This window comes from Marmota monax, unplaced genomic scaffold (genome assembly GCF_021218885.2).
Source record: "Marmota monax isolate L192 unplaced genomic scaffold, Marmota_monax_Labrador192_F-V1.1 WCK01_AAM20220418_F8-fsc00201, whole genome shotgun sequence".
NCBI classification, from domain to species: domain Eukaryota; kingdom Metazoa; phylum Chordata; class Mammalia; order Rodentia; family Sciuridae; genus Marmota; species Marmota monax.
The window spans coordinates 542,327-566,880 of record NW_026695150.1 but is presented as its reverse complement, the minus strand read 5'-3'; the positions used below and the strand labels follow the sequence as shown (position 1 = coordinate 566,880).

Here is a 24,554-nt window from a genome sequence, read left to right as displayed (position 1 = left end):
TTCTTTTAAACAGATTCTAATTCCTTTTGTTCTTGTCATGTGTGCTTTTGAAGCAGTTCAGTTAACTACACAGTTATCATCAAAAAGGTAAGGTTAATGATTGAGAAGTATTGGATTTTCCCATTTTTAATAAGTGAGAGTAAACATTTGAAGATATTTCATGTATTGCTATTAAGACCCTGCTACATAGATTGTTACTTACAAAAATGAAAAATATTTCACCCTTCTAATCAGAGTTCAATTGTTGCCAGAGGAAATTAATTGATTAGATCCTCTAGCAGACAGATATGCTTTCTAAGCAATAAAATGTTATTAGAATATTATTTAACTAGTGAGGAACTTCCCTAGCAAAGGGTGAAATATTAATGTTAAATATTATAATTAATTACTTGTTTCTTTTACATATAACTGTGCCTACTAAAACAAGAGATATCATTCTAACTTCTTTTGGCTTTTTTCTTAAATATGTATTAGACAAATTTTTTAACATTTCATTTTCCATGGCTTGAAACTAACTTTTCTAAATATCAGTAATTGAGTTTCTAGTCTTGATTTTTACACATTTGAGAAATGGGGTAGAAAGTATTCTTTCTGAGTTTTGATGCATTTCTAGAGCAATCAGTCTTGATCAAGATTCTGGGAGAGAAGCTGTTAAGTCATCTGTTTATTTTTTTTAAACTAGTACAATTGCATTATCAGCATAGGCATTCTCCAAAAAACACTTGATATAAATATAAAGGTTCTTAGTAATTTGTTATTCTTGAATCACAATGGCATACTAAATGTTGAAAGAAACAGGGCTGGGGATGTGGCTCAAGCGGTGACGCGCTCGCCTGGCATTCGTGCGGCCCGGGTTCGATCCTCAGCACCACATACAAACAAACATGTTGTGCCCGCCGATAACTAAAAAATAAATATTAAAAATTCTCTCTCTCTACCTCTCTCTACCTCTCTCTCTCTTTAAAAAAGAAAAGAAAAGAAAAGAAAGAAACAACTAGCATTAACATAAATATAAATGTTGCTCTTGATGAGCTTAACCTAAAACTAGTTTAGCACACTATTGTGCCATAATTTTTTTAAAAAATGTTTTTCTAATATGTAAGAATAGTAAAAATTTTGTTTGTAGTTTGAAATGTTAGTATACTTTTGCAGGATGTCTATATGAATATCATATTGAAAGCATTTACACTTTTTGTCAATATCACATGGAAGTGTTATTCAGATGCAATTAAAAAAAATGAATGACAAGTACTGCCCTCCATTTCCGTGAATAAACTTTTTACAGAGGGTTTTAATTAAGACTTGATTGAAAACTGGGACACGTGGAATGAAAAGTCAAAGGCTTGTCAGGATGTGTGTGTGTGTGTGTATATTTGTGTGTATGCATGCCTGTGTGTATAGTAATTATATCTTGATATTGATGCAATGAAAAACCGAACACCAAGGGAGAGAGAGAACTGACGCAAAAGGTAGCCAAACTAAGGTTTTATAAAAATACTCTCTTTTACCCATTAAATTCTTACAAGACATTGACATTTCTCCCAGGATTTCACACAGACTTCTAAGATTGAATATCACACATTAAACCTAGCAGTTTCCTTTCTTGTTTCCTTTTTCACACAAGCCTAAGTCCATCTATCCTTTACTGCCATATTCACTTTTTAAATATCAGTGATACCATCACTCCTTCATTTGCACATTTTCCTGGGGTTTTTGTTGCTAAACATTTTCTTATAGCTCTTGAAAGGATAGAGATTAATGTAAGAGTGTAGCTTATACTAATAATAACCTGGTTATTAGTTCCATAATTCCAAGGCTTAGTTCATCAAACCACTGAGATGATTCTAATTATATTCTTCTGATTCCTTAAAATATGTATTGAACAAAGGTAAAGTAGAAAAGCTCTGTTAGGGGGCTGGGGATATAGCTCAGTTGGCAGAGTGCTTGCTGCACAAACACAAGGCCCTGGGTTGAATCCCCAGCATCACCAAAAAAAATAAATAAATAAAAATAAAAAAGAAAAGAAAAGCTTTATTAGCTTTATTTTATTTTTCATGACTTAAAATTAACTTTTCTAAATATCAGTTTCTCTTAGTAACTGGATTCATCAACAAAGCTTTGTATATTTTGGGTAGAGGCCCAAAAGAAGGAGTGTGGGGCATGAAAAGTACCGGATGGATGATCTGTTGGGAATGTTTTTGGCTGTAACAAAAATCTAACTGGTGGTAGATGTGTCTCCTGTAAAAGGGAGTCCAGAGGTCAGTCACACAGAGCTAGGGTGGCGCTATGAGTAACCCTACCTTTCACTCTCCCATTTTTAGGGCATTGCTTTTCCTAAAGGGTTATTTAATTATTTTCATTTGAATCTTAATGTACCTGACTGTGCCTGTTGTATTAACTATAAATTGTGTGTCTCTCTCTCTTTTTTTTTTTTTTTTTAATTTCCAGCCTTTTTCTCATTGTCCTGGTGATATCAGACATTATGGCTTTGGTAAGGCATTTTTGTATATTTGGTATAAATAAAATTGAGAATTTAAGTGCTGAGATAATTTAATCAAGAGACACGTGAATGTATTTCTGCACATAAAATCTTTAGATACTGAGTTCCAAGTGCTGACATAACTGACACAGATAAATTATTTTTTCTAAACTATGTGTGTAGTAAAAGCACTCTTCTTAAGGTGTCAAAAGTCTCATTACTTGATTTATTCAAGCCTGTCATTTTATAGCTATTCTTCCATATTGCTTTGTTTCCGAAATGAACCTTCCACAGGAAGTTAACAGAAATTAGTGTTTGATTTAGGTAACACATCATTCTCCAATTTAAAATGTAGACTTTCCCCCCCCTTCTTTCAGATTAAAAGAAGAAAGAAAAAAAGGAAGAATTGTAGGAAGGCAAAAGGAAATAGAGCTTTTCCATTAGGAAGAGTTATCAAGATAATAATTATAATAAATGAGTTCTGAGTGAGGAGCTTCTGTATAGTGTATTAACACAAAGAGGAATCTATTTTATAGCTATAAGTCTGAGGATTCCCCCAAAACCCTTGTAGGTCTGATAATTCACTAGAAGCATCCCTGATCAGGATTATATTCAGTTATGGTTGATAGCAGTGAAATCATAGATTAAAATCATCCAAGGGAAAGGATGCATAGAGCAGAGTCCAGGAAGACAGCAGATGCAAAGCTTTTGTTGTTTTTTTTCCTGTGGAATCAGGATAACATTATTCTTTCAGCATTCAGGCATGACAGTACACGTCACCATTGCCAGACAGGCTTACCTTAGCTTTGATGTCCAGGTCTTTTATCGGAGCTTGATCACATACTACCCACAAGACTGATCTTTAATTTCTGTCTTCCCAGGGTAAAACTGGTACTATGTGGCCCAAAACTCCCATCATAAATCCTATTGTTAGACTATCTGGTGACCAATGCCCCAAGCAAAATACTTCTGTCAGAATTGACATCCTAAGGCCTAGAAATGACCTTCCAGTAATTTGAGAACAAAAGCCATACCCTTTTGGAGTAAGATCAATGTTTTTCTATATAACATCCCATGTCAGAAGTGTCTAGAGACACAGATTTGAGTACCTTCCAAATCAGGTTTCCTTGTCAATAGATTTAGTTGAGAGCATTTTGTGTTCTGTGGAACTATGTGTCCAATGTTTCTGAAATTGATCATACATAGTTTTAGAACAAAAAGCATCTTTCAGAGCTGGGAGTGTAGCTCAGGGGTAGAGTACTTGCCTAGTATACATGAAGCTCTGGGGCCAATACCCAGCATCTCAAAAAACAACAACAACAAAAAAAAAACAAAAAACCAGCTTTCAGTTTTGCTCACCAAGTAAGAAATGGGCAAGACATGGTAATAAAAGAGAGCTGAAATTCCCTGATTAGTTCTACATGAAGAGTCAGATTGTGTAATTTAACTTGCAAAGCCATTTGTGATCTGCTTCTGCTTCTCACCCCTCCATGTTTGTTTTCTCTTTACACCAGGTTTTCACTTTGAACCTATAAAACTATCTGAATGTTTGATGCCTATGTAGGCTTTTCCCTCTGCTGGAAACATGCTTCCCATCTGTCTTCCCTTCATCCTCTATTTCATTTGACTCCTACTTTTCACTCAGATTTCACCTTTCAGTGAGAAGCCTTACCTTATACCCCTCCTTCTGTGATTCTGTAATTGCTTGTATTTTCTAGTAATTAACTAACTAACTCCCCGCTCCCCGCTCCCTTCCCTCTCCTCCTTTCCCTCTCCCTCTCTCCCTCCCTTCCTTCCTCCCTCCCTCACATGCTGGTACACCTGATAATTTGAATCATTCACTAGATTATGTGTCTCATGAGGGGAAGTTATCTCTAGGAACTAACACAGTGATTTTTAATACACAGTAAGCAGTTTAAGTAAATGGAGTTGATAAATAGATGATATGGCTTCTTTTCATATATATTTTTGATATTTAGTTTGTCTTATATAAGTTGGTTGGTTTTTTATTTCTAGTTATTCAAAAATGTCACTTTTATGTTTATTTGATTGGATGATAATTCTGTTTCTGGCTTTAGACTATTGATCATTTTAGTCCAAGCAAAAGTTTCAGTAAAAGGTGTATTCTTATTGATTCTAGACAGATAGTTATTCTGAAAGATCAAAAGAAATATGATACATATGATTCTAAAACAATTTTATTTTTAGATTTTTTTTTTAATGGAGTCACATTTTGTTTTATTTTACAGCATTTTTTTTTCCTGGTTAAGGACTATGGCAGCTGGCTTGATATTGGAACAAGGTATAGTATATATTCCCATAGTTCTTACCAGTGTAGTAAAAAAGTAAAACTTATATGATATGTTAGTACAGAAGGCACCAATGTGATTTTGCATTAAACATAGAAAATAGCAATTATTTTAAGCCTCTGGAAGCAAGGTACATCTCTCTAACTCTTGGCATTAACATATTAGCGAGTGTTTTCTTCGGATGCTGTGGTCAGGGGGAATGTTATGTCTAGAGAGGACTAAAGGGCAATGGAAAGATATAAAAGAAACTGCTTGAATTGGAGGGTTAATAGTGGATCACTACAGTGTCCTGGTAGTGATCTACCTTTGGAAAAAAATATTTTGTGACTTTTAGAATCTTTAATGTGGGAATATTTTAATATGTATACCTGTAAAATTGTTTCTGAAAGTGTAATCTGAACAAAATATCTTTATCCTCTTTATTATGATATGAATGTCAGTCACCAGAATCTGTTAAGTTTTTCTCTTTGAAAAGAACACAAAGTTGACCTTTTTTTTCTTTCTTTCCCCCAAAACATTCTGAGACAGAGTATGAGGTTTTCTTCTTTTTATTATTATTATTTTAGAGTATGTTTTAATAGACTGATTTTATTTGATTTAGTTTATATTTAGTCTCATTTTGTGTTGCTAGGAATTGTGTGTGTTTGCATGAGACACTTCATTAGACATTTTGCCTTTCTGGCCAGCTCACGGCTTATATAGCCTTGACTTGTTTTATACACACACACACACACACACACACACACATGTATATTCACCTTTCTCAATACACTGTGGATTCCCTCAGATCTGCATCTGATATGAATCTCTGATATGCCATATGTACTTGACACATAGAAGGTACTTATTAGATCACTAACTTTATCTTCTTTTGTCTCATCAACGAAAGCAGAGGGAACATTTTGATATCTTCTTCTTATCCCAAGGTGCCCAGGCAGATAGTAGGCCAGAGCATGGGCTTAGACTGGAGTGCCTGGGTTTGAGTCCCTCTTTGGCCACTTTTTATCTGTGAGGCCACTGTTAAGTGACTTAATCTTTCAAAGCTCGAATTTCTGGCATAGTCATTTTGAAGGAATGAATTCATGTTAAAGCATTTTCCTGGCATCTAATAAATTTCAATAGATGTCCACTATTATTACTGTTATTCTGTGTGTGTTTTTAATACTGTACAGTATTTTGGTATTTAATGTACCTCTCCTTACTCCCTCCACAATTTAATTTATTTATTTTCATTTTCAACATAGGTCAGAATTTTATTTGTTTGACAAATATTATGATAAAATATAGCATTTTTGTGTGAAACTCTTTATCTTCTTTTTAACTTTTTATCTTTAATGGTGGTAAATGTACACCATTTACCATCATAATCATATTTTAAACCATCTCCTGATCTCTTTCCATCTCACAAAACTGAACTTTTGAACCCACTAAGCAGCAGCTCCCCATTCTTCCTCTTCCTAGCCCTTAGCAGCCACTATCCTACTTTCTATTTCTAGGAATTTGACTACTCAAGAGCCTCTATTGTCTATTTGTCTTTTTGTGACTGGATTATTTTACTTAGTGTAATATGCTTAAGGTTCTTCCATGTTGTAATATGTATCAGAATTTCATTCCTTTAAAGCTGAATAATATTTCATTATATGTATATATAGCATTTTGATTATCCATTTATCTGTCAGTGGACATACAAACCATCTTGGTTATTGTAAAGAATGGTGCTATGAATATAGAAATAAGACTTTTATATGGGAGAAATCTGTATTGGTTTGATGTTAAAGAGGTACCAAGGAATGAAGTGGATTTGATTTTCACATTAAAATGTGCATCACTAATTTATATTACACTAATTAAGAATGTTAGACTTTTCTCTGATTGGCTTGAGGCTTATCTTTACCTGGCATATTTTTGCTTCACAGTATAAAACCTAATTTTTACCATCAATAATAACATGTATAAAATACAAAGCACCTTTTGATATCCATGATTTCAATTCAATTCTGCAAATATTTATTGAGTGCTAACTGTGTGTTAAGTATCAACTGTATGTCAGAGGAATTGGGAATAAAAACACAGTCCTGGGCCTCAGGGAGCTGATAACTAGAAAAAGAAACATCCCTAATCAGGCAATCTGGGACCATGGGAGAAATTCTAGGCCAGTCTGTTATGTCCTGTGGGGGCATACAGAGTGCCTTTCTCAGCCTTGCAGGGTAACAAAAGGCTTCTTAGGTGAGGGGCTGTCTGAACATGGCAAGTACAAGGTTTCAAAGAGTATATTGAGTCACAGAACTGAGGGAAAAAATGTAAAGTAAGAGAAGATGAAGAGCAGAGAACAGAAGTGTGGAATTGAAACTGAAAGAAGCCACACAGCAGGAGAAACCCAGGAGGGAGTAGTATTGTGGAGATCAAAAAGTATTTCAGAGGCTGGGATTGTGGCTCAGTGGTAGAGCACTCGCTTAGCATGTGCAAGGCCCTGGGTTCGATCCTCAGCACCACATAAAAAGAAATAAGTAAAATAAAGATTTTTTTTTAAGTATTTCAGGAAGGAGGGAAGTCATACAGTGTCAAGTGTTACAGAGAGATTAAGGAAAGACATGAAAGTGAGCATTAGAGTAAGCATCAATGGTCATTGATGAGCTTGGCTAGAACAGGTTTACTGGTATGATCTGGTATTAGATTGCTACACTGAGTTAGACCACCAATTTCTGGATGAGTGCTGCAGACCAAAAGATTATTGTTTTTTCTTCTCTGCCAAGACCCCAGTTTAAAAAAAAAAAAAAAAAAAACTAGGAAAAGTGAAGAGGACAAGAGAAGGAATATCCACAAATGTGAGTTAAACAAATTCCAGAAGAAGGATAATCAGAGAAGGAACACCCCAGAATCTATAGGCAGGAAATGTCTTAGAAGGCTCCAGACTCTATAATGTAGAAGGGTGATAAAAGGGAACCAGAGGGGATTAATTGAATGCTTGTCTACCAAATACCAAATAATGGTATTAACAAGCTCTCCATAGTCTCTCCTCTACCTCCACTCCTGGGCAAAAAGTGTTACAGGCGTTTTACCATCAGGAAAAAACCAGAGGATGCCTCTAAAGAGACTGAAAAAAGTCTGGGGAGAATTTCACTGCTTTGTTATATGTGCTGCCTACTCAAAATAAATCTCTTCCCCATTCTGGCATTCATAGCTTCCTCCCCTCTATAACCCAGAGAGCAAAGCACCCCTACTGCTTAGCCTAAAACATGACATAGAAATTTCTATCACATACATAGAACTTACTGGTAGCCATTCTATTTCTGGATGACACCTAGAGGGAAGAGACTTTCTTAAAAAGTTAAATACACACCATGTTGTGACCTAGTCATTTCATGCCTATGTATTTATCCAAAAGAAGGAAAAACATGTACACAGAAAACTTGTACAGGAATTTTTATTGTGTCTTTATTCATAATAGCCCAAATCCAGAAACAACCCAAATGTTCATCACCACATAACTATGGCTAAACAAATTGTGCTACATCCATGTACTGGAATACTACTTATTGATAAAAACAAATTGATGACTGATGCACTCAACTACATGGATTAATCTCAGAAACTATATTGAGTGAAAGAAGCCAGGTATATAAGAGTATATAATGTATTACTACATTTGTATAAAATTATAGCTGGGCATGGTGGCATGCACCTATTAAATCCCAGTGGCTCAGGAGGCTAAGGCAGGAGGATCATGAGTTCATAAAAAGCCAGTCTCAGCAACTTAGCAAGGCACTTAGCAACTCAATGAAACCCTGTCTATAATAAAATATTAAAAAAGGGGTAGGGGTGGGTTTACTGGGTAGCCCTAACAGGAAGAACAGGACTAGCGGGCCATTGATCAAGCTTCCAAAATGATGCCCACACCAATTATCCTGTTGAAAGAGGGAACTGATAGCTCCCAAGGTATCCCTTAGCTTGTAAGCAATAACAGTGCCTGCCAGATGATGGCCAAGGTTGTAAGAATCACCCTGGGTCCTCATAGCATGGACAAACTTATTGTAGACAGCTGAGGCAAAGCAACAGTTTCTAATGATGGGGCCACTATTCTGAAACTGCTTGATGTTGTCCTTCCTGCAGCAAAGCCTTTAGTGGACATTGCCAAGTCCCAAGATGCTGAGGTTGTTGATGGTACCACTTCAGTGACCTTGCTGGCTTCAGAGTTTCTGAAGGAAGTGAAATCATACATAGAAGAGGGTTTTCACCCCCCAGATCATCATCCAAGCCTTCTACATGGCCACCCAGTTGGTACGGGGGTTCACCTGGCTTTGCCTGGGCATCTTCACATTCCTCTTAGTATAATAATTTAACTGGAGCAAGGAGTGAATACAAGAACAGGATTATTTGGGCATTTCCTTACTTCTTTCTGGGAACTTAACTTCTATTTAGTAGCTTTTTGATGAAATAAATTTGACTTCAAATTGAAGTCAGCCTGGTAGATTATGATACAGACACAGGTTTTTAGTAAGTGACAGCTTTTTTTGTTTGTTTGTTTTGTTTTGTTTTTTTGGTCTTACCATGATAGGTGAGCACTCTATTGAGTGAGCTACATTCCCAACCTTATTTCTATCAAGTACTTCTAGCTCATCTTAAAACCTAGCTATCTTTCACCTCTAACCTTGATTTTGTGACTAAGGACAAATCACTTAATCTTGCTAGACTTTACTTTTCTTCCTTTACTGATGACAGCAAAAGGAGAAAATTTGGTGATAACATTAAAATGAGATTATATATGAGGAGTGCTTTAGGAAAGATAAAGTACATATACACACACACATATATATATATACACACACATATATTTGTATACACATTGTATTTGGGGGGTTATGAGGGATTGAATTCAGGGATGCTTAACCACTGAGCCACATCCCTAGCCCTTCTTTTATTTTTTACTATGAGACAGGATTTCACTAAGTTGCTTAAGGCTATACATTGTAAAAATTTTTTATGTATTTATTTTTTTGTTGAGGTTGGACATAATATCTTTATTTTATTTATTTATTTTTATGTAGTGCTGAGGATTGAACCCAGGGTCTTGCACGTGCAAGGCGAGTGCTCTACAGCTGAGCCACATCCCCAGCCCTACACATTGCAATTTTTATATAACTAATAAAGTGCTAGAAGTCGGAGGTGTATTTAGTAAGACAGAAAAAAAGGGGCGATGTGGCTCAGTGGTTAAACACCCCTGGGTTCAATCCCCAGTATCCCTCCAAAAAAAAAAAAAAATTCTGGAATAGTCCAGGTGTGGTGGCACATACCTATAATCCCAGTGGCTCAAGAGGCTGAGGCAGGAGGACCCTGAGTTCAAATTTAGCCTTAACAACCTAGACCCTAAAAGCAACTCAGCAAGACCCTGTTTCTATAAATAAAATAGAAAAAAGAGGTGGGGGTGTGGCTCAGTTGTTAAACACTCTGGGTTTAATCCACCCCACCAAAAAAAAAAAAAAAGTCTAGAATAAACAAAACTAATCTGTAGTCACCGAAAACTGAATGGTAGTTTCTGGGGCTGGGGCAAGGGTAGACTTGACTACAAAAGGGCATATGGAGGCTGGGGTTGTGGTTTGGTGGTAGAGTGCTTACCTAGCATGTGTGAGGCACTGAGTTCAATCCTCAGCACCACCTAAAAAATAAATAAAATAAAGGTATTGTGTCCATCTACAACTAAATTTTTTTAAAGGGGAGGCTCATTGGGAGATTTTATGGGACTAAAAATGTTCTATATCTTGACAGTGATGATGGTTACATGGGTATGCTATTTGTCAGTACTCAGCTAACTGGATGCTTCAAATAATTCCATTTTCTCTTATGTAAATTATACCTCAAATTGATGTATAAAGAAAAATAGAAGAACTAAGATAAGTATCTAAAATTGAAATGAGTAGGAGGGCATGAATCCTCCTCTTTCCTAGTAAATAATGCTTTAAATTGATGCTCAGTAAACAGCAACATAAAGATACTAATTCATGTTAGGGAGAAAACTAGCAGACATTCCAAAAAAGAAATAGAGTGGATGCTCTGCGAAGTGGGTGAGAAGGAAAGAGAGATTGTTACTTTTCGTTATAAATCTTTCTCCATTATATTGCTTTTTTGGTACTGCATGTACAACTCCACTAAAAATTAAAGGGAAAAGTCACAAATGGAATTGGAAGTCAGGAAGTAGAATTTTAAGTTTAGGTCATTCTTTTCAAGCTTAATTAGAAAGGGAAAGAAATATAGGGCAATGTTCACATGAGTGTACCTTCCCACCTTTCTATGAGGGAGATGTAATTTTCATTTCTTATTACTAATGAGCATGAAGAAAATTATAGGTGGAAGGAGTGAATGTCACTAGTTTCATTGATCTTAATTGGAGGTAATATGTGGGACCCAAGTGGAGGAAGATTGTTCACAGATTAGACAGAGAACTGCCCTCAAGATAAGAGTAAAGTTGTGCTTGCAGAATCCATATACCCAACATTTGGGTGTTCGAGATATGAATCCTGAAAAGGCATGACAATGGAAGTTCAGAGACAAGAGAATCAGTTTATATTAGGCAAAAGGCAAAGACAGAAGCTCAACTTGAGTAGGGGTCCAGAATGTCAGTCAAAGGATGGCCATCAGTCACACCTCTGCCAAAAATGTTTTGTGTTATACCATTTATAATATGTTCCAACACATTATTTCATGTCATCCTCATCACAAGACAGTGAGATAGATATTATCTTTCACATTAGATATATTTACTCTCTCCACTTGACAGGTGAGGACATTGGCCCTATGGAGATTTTGACTTGCTCATGTCACAGGTCTTGAAAATTCAATTCAGCTGGATTTTTCTTTTTCCTTCTTCTTTCTTTATTTTTATTTATTTATTTTTTTTATTTTGAGACGGGTTCTCACCAAGTTTCAAGGCTGGCCTTGAACTTGAGATCCTTCTGCCTCAGCCTTCCAAGTGGCTGGGATTATAGGTGTATGCCACTATACCCAGTTGTTCAACTGATGTTAAAGGTAGAACTTCTGTAACTGAGGTTCTAGTGTTCCAACTGCCCTTCATTGCTTCTACATACAGAGAATTTCCCAAAGACTATATATTGTAATCTAATTAATTCTTTTTTAAAAAGTGGCTTTGTATCTAATCTTATATTTGTTATTGTTGCAAAGGAATTATTCACTGGAAAGCTTTGAATAATGTAAATTTAGAAGTAAAGGAGAAAGAAATATTGTTTAGGAGGAAGTGAGCCAAGAATGAGGTTATCTTAGGTGAGAAAAGTTGACCAGAGACCTTTGTTAAAAGTACAGAGTATAAGTCCTGTCTTCAAAGGGAAAATATTGAAAGGCAGGGGGTAAGATAGAAAACAGGTTTCCGATAGGGCACGGCTTTCACAGGTCACACAGCTGTAACAGACAGGCACTGCCCATTCTGGCGCACACTGCCAAACTGCACAATAAACAGAGTGGTTTCTTATATACATCAGGAGATGCAAACAAGTAGTGAATCTCACATCCGTGCTTGAGAGGAAAGCCTTGTGACATAAAAAAGACTGATAGCAGAGTTAAAAGTTAAAGGAAGCTGGCAGGAGTAGTATGCTGCTAAAACCTTAAAACTTTGTGTACGACCCAGCAGGACTTCTGGTAGGGCTGTTCAAGAAAGTGGTGCTAGAATGAGATACCCATTCTCCCAGCTTCAGCCTTCCCTTTGCTTACCTTGATTACTTTTATGCCCAGAATTCAAGTACAGAAGATTGCTTTCCATGAACTCATGACCTTTCCCCTCTTGCTTATTTAGGTTTTCTTGATTTAGTTCAACAACTATTTCTAATTCTGTTTACTTGATCCTCATTTGTTCATCCCGGGTTCCATATGTTTTCTTATTTCCTTTCTGTCCCACTAGGTTTCACCCCAAAATTAATTGGGAGAGTATTTTCCACAACAACAGAACAACTTATCTTCTATTTTTCTCCCTCACTAATAATATACACCTTCATTTAAAAGAAAAAGAGATGGAAATAGATGAAAAGAGAGGGGAAGGGGAGGGAGGGAAAAAAAGAAAACCTCTTTTAGCCTTTTATTTTCCCTTCTTGCATCAGTATCAGGCCCCTATCCATTCTGAAAGTTCTATATACCTCTTTGTTCAGGAGTTATCCCCCTCACAGTTTTTCACGTTGCTTATTCAAAGACAGTCACCATTTTTCTCTTGAAACTTATGGGTTATTTTTCTTTAGAAATGTCATGTTAAGCTGTTTTAAGTAATTTAGTGCAGTCATGTTTATGTTTTCTTCCCTGGGATCCCCAGAAGTTTCCAGAAACTATTTGGGGGTTGAATTGTTTAGCCACAGAAAAACTTCTACTCAAACCTGGAGGAAGCCAAGTTGAGTTAAGCAGTGATTATGAAAATTAATTATTGGGAAAAGATATTAAATTGATGATAATAATAATTATGATTAGCCAGGTGTGGTGGTGCATTCCTGCAATCCCAGCTACACAGGAAGATCACAGATTGAGGTCAGCCATGGCAACTTAACAAGATCCTGTGTCAAAACAAACAAAAAGTAGAAAAGGCAGGGTATGTAGTTAAGTGGTAGAGTGTCACTGGGCTCAATCACCAGTACAGGGGGAAAAATTTCATTTATTGGGACTTGGAGATGTGGCTCAATGGTAGAGCATTTGCCTAGCATGTGGGAAAATATAATTATTTTTATGTTCTACAGATGAGAAACTGGTTCTGAAAGACTGATTGAAGTAGCATACCTAGGTGTTCTTTCTTTCTTGCATCATATATGCATTTAATATATAAATTATTTCTTCAGAAAAACACATATTAAACACTTGCCATGCATAAAATATTCTCAGGCATTATTATGTTCCCAAAGATGAATGGAATTGCCTGCCTTGAGACTTTATATCTAGCATTAGAGAGATATAACTGCTTCATTGGGATATTGCATAGGGGATTCAAGCACTGAATGAAAACTTCTGATGAATAACATATAAGGGACATTCTAACCCTAGAAGTATAGGATTCTAACACATCGCCCTGTTTTCTGGGAGATTATGGCCAAATATAGGCCATATGAAAGACATATAATACCTATAATATAAGAAAGTGTGGGTAGGGGCCACTCCAGTTCAGCGTCCAGTGACTGAGGGAACACTGTGTGGGGTCTGGCACTTGAACTGGTATCTGAACAAAAGGTAGAATTTCAATGAAGAGAATTAGAGATTTGGAAAGAGTTCTTCAGGCCCACAGAAGGATATGAGCAAAGCTATAGAGATTAAAAAAAAAAAAAAAAAACTAATACATATGTATATGATATGTGAAAAATAATTTGGATTTCAAAGAACATAGGTTTAAATAAAGAAATTTCTAGAAAATAGCTTTTGGGAGGCTTAACATGGTGAAAGTTTTATACAAAATTATATCATACATTCATTGGCATATGAGTTGGGAGCCATATTTAGATTTATTTGAGCTCTGCCATTTTAGGTGTTAACTTTCATAAATGAATGATTGCCTATGAGTTAGGAGTCTTGGTTACCTTATTATACAAGGGAGTGAGGAATGTGTGCCTTGAAATGGAGGTAATAACTGGGCTAGCAGCACTGTCGGGGTTATTACCATGCATCCTTATGTATTTCTAGTGTCATACTTTGGCCACCAGTCTTCAGTTTTTTAGTTTGGGTTTTGATTTTGGTTTCCCTGAAGTCCTTATGTGGCTCATGCATATTTTTTCCCAAAGTCAGAATACTCAAACTGCAGTGATTTCAGAAGGCCCTTCACCATGTCATAGTATTTTGCCCTCTTAAAAAAGAAAAACAATAGCTGTGTTAAATTTCAAGTTTATGTGAGCAAGAAAAAGGTTCTAGAACTGAACTGCATTCTGGACTGCAGTTAGTTCAGAATGCTGAGCCCCATTGCCTGTGCAGATTATATTTATAGCTGGAGAAAATGAAGTGACATACAGGAACAACCTGATTGGCTGCAGTCAGTATTTGCCTTATATGGGCATGGTGTGATGAAGCTTTTTATTTGCTTTATAGGACATAGTTTGGTCAGTTGGCAGCCTATTCCTGGCTGAAGCTCAACTGCTGTGATTGTCTGACACTCAGCTGTAATACTCTGAGATTAGTTTGTAATTTGTTTACATATCAAGTAAGGTTGCAGTTCACTACATGTGGAGGCAGTTTGGGGACAAATTTATCATCCTGCTACAGAAACAGACTTAGGTGAAACTTGTTAAATTTAACAGCACCAAACCCAAATTGCCCATTTTTATCCTCTTTTTCCATTGAAGTTCTTTTCTTTCCTTAAAAAAAAAAAAAAAAAAAAGATGTGGCAGAATATATATAACATAAAATTTACTTTCTTAATCATTTTTGAATTAGAGTTCAGTAATATATTCATATTGTTGTTTTAGTCAGCTTTTTTGCTGCTGTGACTAAAGGATCTGACCAGAACAACTCTAAGGAGGAAAAGTTTATTTTAGGGCTCACAGTTTCAGAGGCCTTAGTCCAGAGAAGGCTGGCTCCATTTCTTGGGGCTCAAGATGAGACTGAACATCATGGCAGAGGGTGTGGCAGAGGAAAGCAGCTCACATCATGGTGATCAAGAAGCAGAGAGACTGACTCCACTTTCCAGGTACAAATATGTACACCAATTCCCACCTCCTTCAGCCACACCCTGCCACTTTAGTTAATCCTGTCAGGGATCAACTCACTGATTAGGCTAGGGCTGTAATCCAATCATTTCTCCTCCAAACCTTGTTGCGTTATCTCACATGTGAGCTTCTCGGGGACACCACATCTAAACCATAACAGTTGTACAACAGATTTCCATTTCTGTTTCATCTTGCATAACTGAAACTATATGCTCATTAAACAACTCCTCATTTTTCTCTTCCCAGCAGCTGGCAACCACCATTCTACTTTCTGCTTCTGTGAAGTTGACTACTGTAACTCCTCCTATTGAGCATCTTTTCATATGCCTGTTGGACATCTGTATATCTTCTTTAGGGAAATGTCTACACAAGTCACTTTCTCATTTTCAGTTTGGGTTAGTTGTTTTTTGTTGTTAAGTTGTAGGAATTTGTTATATATTCTGGATATTAACTCCTTATCAGATATATTATTTGCAAATGTTTCCTTCCATTCTGTAGTTGACTTTTTACTCATTTATTGTATTCTTTGATTCACAAGTTTTTCATTTTGATGTACAATTTATTAATTTTGCTTTTGTTACGTGTGTTTGCTTGATACATTTTTTAAAAGAGCTGTTGCAAAACTTGCATTTAACATCTAGCATGACATTCTTCCTGGCATGTGTGTGACACTTCCACCCTATTCCTTGCATTCTTTTATGTAGTCATCATGGAAATAAAACATTCATCAGAGCATAAAATATAGCAAAAAGAGAAAATACAAGGCATAAAATAGTGAGCACCATCCAAACCAAGTGAAACAGAATGGCATATTAGCACATGTAGACTGAAAATGTTTTGATGACCCTCCTCTCTGCAGTACTAGTCATAAACATGGATGTTAACTCCATGTTTTAGTATTCTAAGTAAATTATATATACACATTAAAATATTCCATAGTTAACTAATGGCATACAGAGCACAATATGCTATCAAAGTATCTTATGTGTGTATGTTCTTTTTTTTATTAAATAATGGTAACTGCACTATACATATGGTGATCATATTCCCTGGTTTACCTAGGATGGCCTTGTCTATACAATATTAAAGGCCCAAAGTGGATGGGAAGAGGATAAAGGGCAAGCCTGTTAATGGTATAGCCTAGTTTATCTTATTCTCAGTGCTTCATCCTTAGTGCTTTATCCTCAGGGATCTAACTCCCAGATCTAACTTCCAGATTAAAAAGTAAAACACCATATAATAGGGTTCACATGTCAAAATCTCATTATCATATCATATCATAGGTGCTTGTTCTCAAAAACTTCTTGAAGGCAGATACAGTAAAGAACCACAGATCACAGTTCTGTTCATCAGGGTAAGGGCTTTGGACTAAACTATATAAATTATTCTATTGAAATATCTCCCAGTTCTATTTTTCTTCTTATTGTATCATCCAAAAAATGCCCAATTTAAGAGAATGTGATTGAAGGGACAAAATGAAATCCGAGTTAGGGAAATTAGGCTTTCTAAGTGGCATTGTCCCTGAAAAATGCTACAATGTGAGGGTTTTGTTTGGTTTTGGTTTTGTTTCCCCTACTCTTGTTGGTGGTGGATCTTTATTTTTATTTGGTGCTAAGAATCAAACCCAGTGCCTCACACATGCTAAGCAAGTGCTGTACCACTGAGCCACAACCCCAGCCCTCCCCCCTGCTCTTGTTGGCAAGTTAGAATCCTAAAATCTTTCCTTTTTACCCTGTACACCATTAATAGCATATAGTGCCTCAGTGAACCACGTGGTGTTGGTCTAATGGCAGGAGCGGTTCATGCATTTTCATAAACATCTAATTTATTGCCAGGAAAAGGCTTGGGTAGTGGGGGAAGATATACTTCCAGATTAAAAAGTAAAACACCAGTTAATAGGGTTCACATGTCAGAATTTCATTATCATACTTTTTCTGCTTTTTATTTGTGAGACTGTTGCTTTTAAGATTTGGGGTTTCTAATTATTCCTAAGTGAAAGTATATTTGAAAAGCAGAGATTTTTCTTGTCTTGCTCCCGTTATTATTAAACTTACTGGTGGTGTTCCCTTAGTGGGAACCAAGGTTATTTGAGATGTGTTCCTGCAGTGGTTTCCCTTCGTGACATTTTATTTTCAAGCTCCTTTTTGTTAGTAATATAGTTAATAACTGCAGCCATTTCATGCCTGTTATTCATAGGAATAGAATGCTGTCCTTTTTTCCTCAGTATTGTATTGTGTTATGAATACTGAAGTGGTGAGAATCTATCCCAGAATTTTAGAGAGGAGTTGGAGCCCTGTGAATGCAGCCTGGCATGTGTCTGGAATGTTTATAGAGTTGTTGAAATGACTGCAGTAGATTTCCAATGCTTTTGAGAGATTCTTCAGCTTTTAATTTTTGGTTAATCAGTAAGTAGTACTTTCTTTAACAATAAAGACACCTTACCAGGACATGAGACAATGTATCCATTTATAGGTATAGTACTCTCTGTTTACAGTGCATCTTCAGAGCAGATTTTTTCCAAAATTTAATTGGGACTCTGAAGAGAATACACTGCAGTCCATATATTCAGCTGAAGCCCCAGGTTAAGTGCAGCCTTCCTCTGGAGAACCTGTGCCATCCAGGTATTCATTTAACAACCATGTGAAAAATATCCTGCCCAGGCCATAAAGTTGTGTTCAGCTGACAGAGCTAATTTAGTATTTTCTTCTTTTGAGCTTTACACTTTATCTTCATTTATTGCAGGTCATAAACTTTACAGAGTATTGCCTTTTATATGGCATACTGAAAGTGCATTTTTAAAACTAGAGAAAAAATTCCTGTGAGGTAATATTCACAACTATAAAAATCTACATTTAAATTTACGCTCTAAATGTGTTTGTAGTGAGGTGAATAGAGTCAGGATCATCAGTTTGATTGAGCTGCAGTTTGATTTGATAGCAGTGTTCATTTGGTCTTTAATTGTTTCCTACATGCTCTATTGTTATATCTTATTAAAATACAAATGACAGCTAAAGTATTTATCATTTCTCTTTAGATATAATGAAAATTCATGATTCTGTTTGATTATTCTTGAATGTCCTAAATATAATTAATAAGTGAACAATGAAGTGTCTTTGTTCTTTGAATAAATATCAAGCTATATTCAAATCAGTGGTTCTCAACCTTTTTTTGCTGCAGTACATCTGACAGATATAACCTGCTTCTATAACCCATCACCCTGACTGAGAAGAATATAGTTATAGTCAAGCTTATATCACTTATTGTGTGGGCTGAAAAGACCTGCCTGGCAGTTCTATATGCCCCTCCACTGGTACACTGTCCTTCTCTTCCATCACATATTACACCTTGAGAACTGCTGACTTAAATGATGTTTGTGTAGTTGGGGGAGAGTGGAAACAGCTGAATTCATTTCAAGTTGAGACTTCATGTTCCTTTAACTCTGCTAATGCTTAGATGACACTAAGACTTGACTGATGCAAAATATCACGAGCTGGATGCCTTACGGCTCAATGACATGATGCTGATGAGCTTTACAGCTGTCTTCTGCCAATGATGTTAGTTTAAATGAGCCAAGAGTCAGTAATTTCAGGCCATTGTAAGAAGATAAGTGATCTGTGGTATGAATGCCTTCCATAGATAGACTTTCATTAAATTTGAGAATGGGTCACTTACTGGTTTTAAAAAACATTTTTGTTAAAAGAGATAAAGTCAGCCATAACATTTTGACCTTAAAATAGTAACAAAATTTAACAGAACAAAAATCTGCTGGCATGTAGCTTTTTCTTTCTATCTCTTAGAAATTTTATTGTGATATAATTTATATACCATCAATTCATCCAGTTTAAAGTTTTGACTTACTCAAATGATTTTAAAATCATTTCAGTAATTTTTAGCAGTTTATTAGAGTTATACAACCATCACTGTAATCTAGTCTTTGAACATTTTCATCACCCAAAACATTCCCTTGAACCTGTTTACAATCTATCCCCTTTCCTATACCCAGACCTAGACAACCACTAATCAGCCTTGTATCTCCCCCTCCCTCCCTCTCTCCTTCTCTCTTTTTCCTTCATAGTGCTGGGAATTAAACCCAGGGCCTCCTGTATGTGAGGCCCATGCTTTACCACTGAAACATATATATATACCCATCCATGCTGATCTATTTTCTGCCCTCAGGGATTTGACAATTCATATAAGCACCTGATTTTTTTCACTTTGTGTAATGATTGGGGGTGAGGGACATTCATCTATATTGTAGCTTATATCAATACTTTGTTCCTTTCCTTTGCTAAATAGTGATCCATTGTGCTGATATTTTGTTTATCCATTCCATAATGTAGTCTTTTACATTATATTCCTTGTACTTTTCTTCATTTACCCAGCTCCCAGCCTTCTTGCCTGGTTTCCAAAATCAAATGGAGCTTTCCTGTATTTGATCTTTTAGGCTCTCTAATGAGCACTTTGTACTGTACTCCCTTAACTTAGTCATCTCACCACTTGAATATAGACTTAGGTCCCCAACCTGGGAAATAAACATTTTTATAGCACGAAATTGTAACTTTTTAGGCAGTTTATTGAGTTGAAGATTTTGACCTCAGGAACTGGTCAACAAATTTTAAATGTCCTGTTAGGTCTGAGAGATACAATAGAGTTGAAGATTTCTGTGGTAATTATGAAGTCAACCTTAGAGTTCTCTGCCACTGATGAGAAAAAAAAAAATCCTAGTCTTGCTTACAAATTTAAAGTGAGTCCAGTCAGAGCAGTTTTGAGTTTTCACAGTTATTCCTTTATCTTATTGTCTTATAGTGTGACAAGGCTTTCTGTTCTCATCCATTGTTCTAAGTAATGATTCTAATACCAGCAATATACTTCACTTCATGTTTTTTTAAATATTTATTTTTCAATTGTAGTTGGACACAATACCTTTATTTTATTTATTTTTATGTGGTGCTGAGGATCAAACCCAGGGCCTTGCACATGCTAGGCGAGCACTCTACCGCTGATCCATAACCCCAGCCCTCACTTCATGTTTTAATATCTCATAAGACTCATTTTACTAGAGATTCTTTTGTTTCTTTAAATTTTTTTAAACATTTAATTTTGATTATGACTACTCTTTTAGGGAAGTCTGATTTATTAAATCTGCTGAGGTAATATAAAACAAAAGAATATTTTATTATTTATTTTAATTACAAATTATCCTCTTCATATAATAGACATCAATTGAATGTCCGAAGGGCCTTAGAGATGCAATGGGGGAAAAAGATAAAAGTTGATGGCTCCTAGTTCCATAGGGCTTATACTTTCTTTCTTTTTTTAATCTTTATTTATTTTTTTATGTGGTGCTGAGGATCGAACTCAGTGCCTCATGGGTGCGAGGCAGGCACTCCACCACTGAGCCACAGCCCCAACCCCAAGGGCTTATACTTTCTGCAAGCTGATACATATGAGACAAAAAGAAAACCCACATTGGTGGATTCCATGGGTTCTAGGAGCCCTAGCCAGTCTGCCACCTTCTTTCTGCCATTTGGAGTCTTCTTGTGTTAGTTTTATATAATGTCCAAAATGTTTAGTTGTACTTAGCAGGAGGAGTACGGGATAGCACACCTACTTCATCTCATTTTCCCAGCATCCATGTGCCTTGATGAACTTAAGTTACCTTGCTTGGGAAAACTTTTAAAGTAAGATCCATTTACCAATATACCAAATTCTGTGTAATGAAATGTCAGTATGGCTCACTTAATTTTAACGATCTTGTTTATTTTGGCATGAGGTTTTCCAAAGTATTATGTTAAAATAAATTTCTATATAATTTTATTCCCAGCACATCTAGATAATAATAGTCTTATAGTTGTTTTTATTTTTGAATAATTATCAGTAATTTAATTAAATAGAAGGTAAGATCCGAATCATATTCATTCTAGGTAAAAAAAAAAAAATATGCACATACACTAAGATAAATTTAAGTAGAAAAATTCATGTCTAATACCTATTACATTACTTTTACAGTGAAAACAATAGTTTTTAAAAACTGCCTTTAGTGTTGATATTTGTTCATCAATTAAGGATATAATTTTATTGTTTTCTTCTTGGGTAAGGAGTCTATCCTAGACTAGAGCCAGATTTCTAACGTAACTGGTTATAATCCTTGCTGTTTCATTTTCCAGCTCTTCCTTTTTTGTTTCATATTTACTTTACAGGGTAAGCCTAGAGAAATTCTAAATAAGGATCTTCAGCCTTTCCAAAGACAGTTTTGTCAGACTAAAACTTTACCATTGGAGGCTCTTAAAAACTGTAACATTACTTAAAAAAAAAAAAAATTGCACGAACTAGAAAGCCCTTCTTTCTTGGTCTTGAGAGTCTTACCAATGAGCAAAGACATGACAACATGGTAAAGCTGACCTAAATCCAGCAATTTGGGGCTGCTTAGCTATGAAGTTGAAGTGGTTGGGAAAGTAGGAAGGAAACTATTCTCCCATTTGCTGGGGGTAGATGAGAGAAGGGAAAGAAAATATGACCTCCCTTCCTCACTAGCTGTGTTGTAGGCCTGCTAAAATATTGTTCCCCACTCTTTGTTGAACAGTGTTAAAATATACATATATATATATATATTTATGCAAATCCATTGTAAAGGTAAATAGTTAAATGTAACTGATAGGCATTGAAAAGAAATAACTTTACAATATACACCTTAGCTTAGTATGGGCAGTACTGTACTAGTGTCACTTCATGAAGCCTCTCCCCCCTACTGTACCTTTGTCAGATCTGTAACCTACATTTCTTTCCATTCTTTGAAAATTTTTTAATATGTTCTATGCAATGTATAAGTACTGTGTTTAAAAAGGAAAACAGAATGTGCTATTGTTGATAGATAGGAATGAAGAAATTCTAATAGTATCACTCTTCTTTTTCTGATAGTCTGGAAGATAATAGCTTTTGATTATGAGATTAATGAAGAGATGTGTCTGTTTCTCCTTTGCTAAAATTTCTTGACTAAAACTTGAGCTTGAGTAATGTTTTTCTTTCTTAGTGACTGGTAGTTTAAAGGGTTTTTCCCCCCATTATTTTTTTTATTGGTGCATTATAATTGTACATAATAATGGGATTTTTTTGTTATAAATTTTACTTACAGTGACTGTTAGTTTTGACAAAGTACTTCCATACTTACTTCAGAGCATAAGATGGCATGCTCTAAAACATCAGACATCTTTGGGGATTCTGTGGATAGAATCCACAGGGTTCAAGAATTGGGAAAAAAATCATTTTCGTTTTTCTTACAAGTTTTCGAAATTTAACCCAGATGTCCTATTGTCCCACTTATGGAACACCTAAAAAATTTAAATTGAGCAACAAATACATCACTTATGGTAACTTCAAAATAAGTATTTATGGTCTTAGAGTTTTATTCTTTTATAAAAAGTAATAAGTGAATTATTAGTGATAATATTCATTAAAATATTATTAACAATAATAAATTATATAATAAGATTATGATTTCCAACCTATATTAATGCACCTGTTTCACTGAAATAGTCTCAGAATTGAAAACTTGGGATTTAATAGGTTAATTTCTACTGGTGACAAAGTCACAGGAACTGCTAAATTTTATATGTTATATGTTATAAATAATTTTTTCTGTTATATAAATAATTTTTATCTGTTATATGTTATATAATATATTTTTATATTATATGTTATATAATTTTTTATTTTATGTTATTTTTTATAATAAATTTAAATAATAAAATATTTTTATTTTATATGTTATATAATATAATTTTTATAACATATAACAGACATTTTTATAACATTACAATTGTTACAGATATATCAAAATATCTTCATCACTATTTTAGCATAATGGTAGTTTGTGTTATTGGAATTAATATTAATATGTAATCAGTATGCATTATTAATGTCCAGTATACATTACCAAGTTCCTGTGACTTTGTCACCAGTAGAAATTAATCCATTAAGTCCCAAGTTTGCAATTCTGAGACTATGTCAGTGAAATAGGTACATTAATATAGGTTGGAAATCATAATCTGATCTTATTATATAGTTTATTATTGTTAATAATAAGTACATACAGTACTCATATTACTATATAACAAGTTTGGATTTAAAAAAAAATATTTTGGTCTCTATTTTGAAATCATCGTTACCTTTGTAATTCCATGTATTGATATATCCGTTTTAAAACGTTTTTAGGAATCTTGTGCTCTTCCTCATGTGTTCTTTTCTCTAATGATTGCATATTTTTCTCCTTTTACAGCATTAGCCACTATGTGATTGTCATGTCCATGACCATCTTTCTGGTGTTTCTCAATGGCCTGGCACAGCTGCTCACAACAAAGAAACTCAGACTGTATGGCAAACCCAAAAGCCATCTCATATGATGTTATGGAAACCTTCATTTAGCATCTGGATTCTCTCTCCTGCTCATCTAAAATCCCATTAAGGATTCAATAGGAAAATGCATTTTGATGCATTGTATATTTCTGTAGAAAAAATAATATTTTGAATTCTGAACTTATAGGATATCTGGGATAAAGGAGCTTTGTGGTGAGCCGCTTCTGCCGTTTCTGCAGATTATGGTCGCCATTACAAGATGACGCTGGCTCCGCTGTGGTCTGTGACAAACAACTCCTTATCTGGGAGAGTTGGCACATGATTTTTCACCACCCTGTGAGAAAGCTCCACGCGGCAGCTTTGCATTGGGGCTTGGGATGCTTTATTAAGGCTGGGAGGGGCATCAGAGAGAGAGAAGAAGAAATATCAAGGGCCTGAATAAACTGCTGAAAGAAGATTCCTGAGTTGCGTCTTCCTTGCGGGCAAGGGGTCGCGACAGAGCTTCCTTTTCTTTCTTTTTCTTTTAAGATTGTTCAGTCATTGTGAAACAGTAATGATGTCTATAGAAAAGCATTCTCCGTTCTCATTTTGTTTTCTTTTAGCTGGCTGCTTGTCTCAGTGATGTTTCAGAGCACTTATCACAATCTGATCATCAAGGTACCACTCCCCATATGCCCCAAGAAGATCATGCTTCTGTGAGGGCGGTAGTGGTGGCATCCAAAATCACTGGTGTGGCTGAACTTGAAG

At 35.5% G+C, this 24,554-nt stretch overlaps 1 protein-coding gene across 6 annotated transcripts in view; it reads left to right on the top strand.

Moving 5' to 3' along the window:
• Pign (phosphatidylinositol glycan anchor biosynthesis class N) overlaps nucleotides 1–24,258 on the top strand; it is a 118,553-nt gene extending 94,295 nt beyond the window's left edge. For 2 of the 6 annotated variants that reach the window (XM_046428196.2, XM_058573854.1), the window contains 4 exons: nucleotides 14–87; nucleotides 2,449–2,491; nucleotides 4,729–4,781; nucleotides 23,731–24,258. In XM_046428196.2, the coding sequence (XP_046284152.1) occupies nucleotides 14–87; nucleotides 2,449–2,491; nucleotides 4,729–4,781; nucleotides 23,731–23,854 (294 nt within the window). In that variant the 3' untranslated portion in view covers nucleotides 23,855–24,258. Of the gene's footprint in view, nucleotides 1–13; nucleotides 88–2,448; nucleotides 2,492–4,728; nucleotides 4,782–8,236; nucleotides 8,404–8,898; nucleotides 9,067–15,701; nucleotides 18,603–23,730 lie in introns of those variants that run through there. The other 4 variants (XR_006848152.2, XR_006848153.2, XM_046428198.1 and 1 more) reach the window with 4 other exon arrangements.
• Nucleotides 24,259–24,554: the final 296 nt, after the last annotated feature.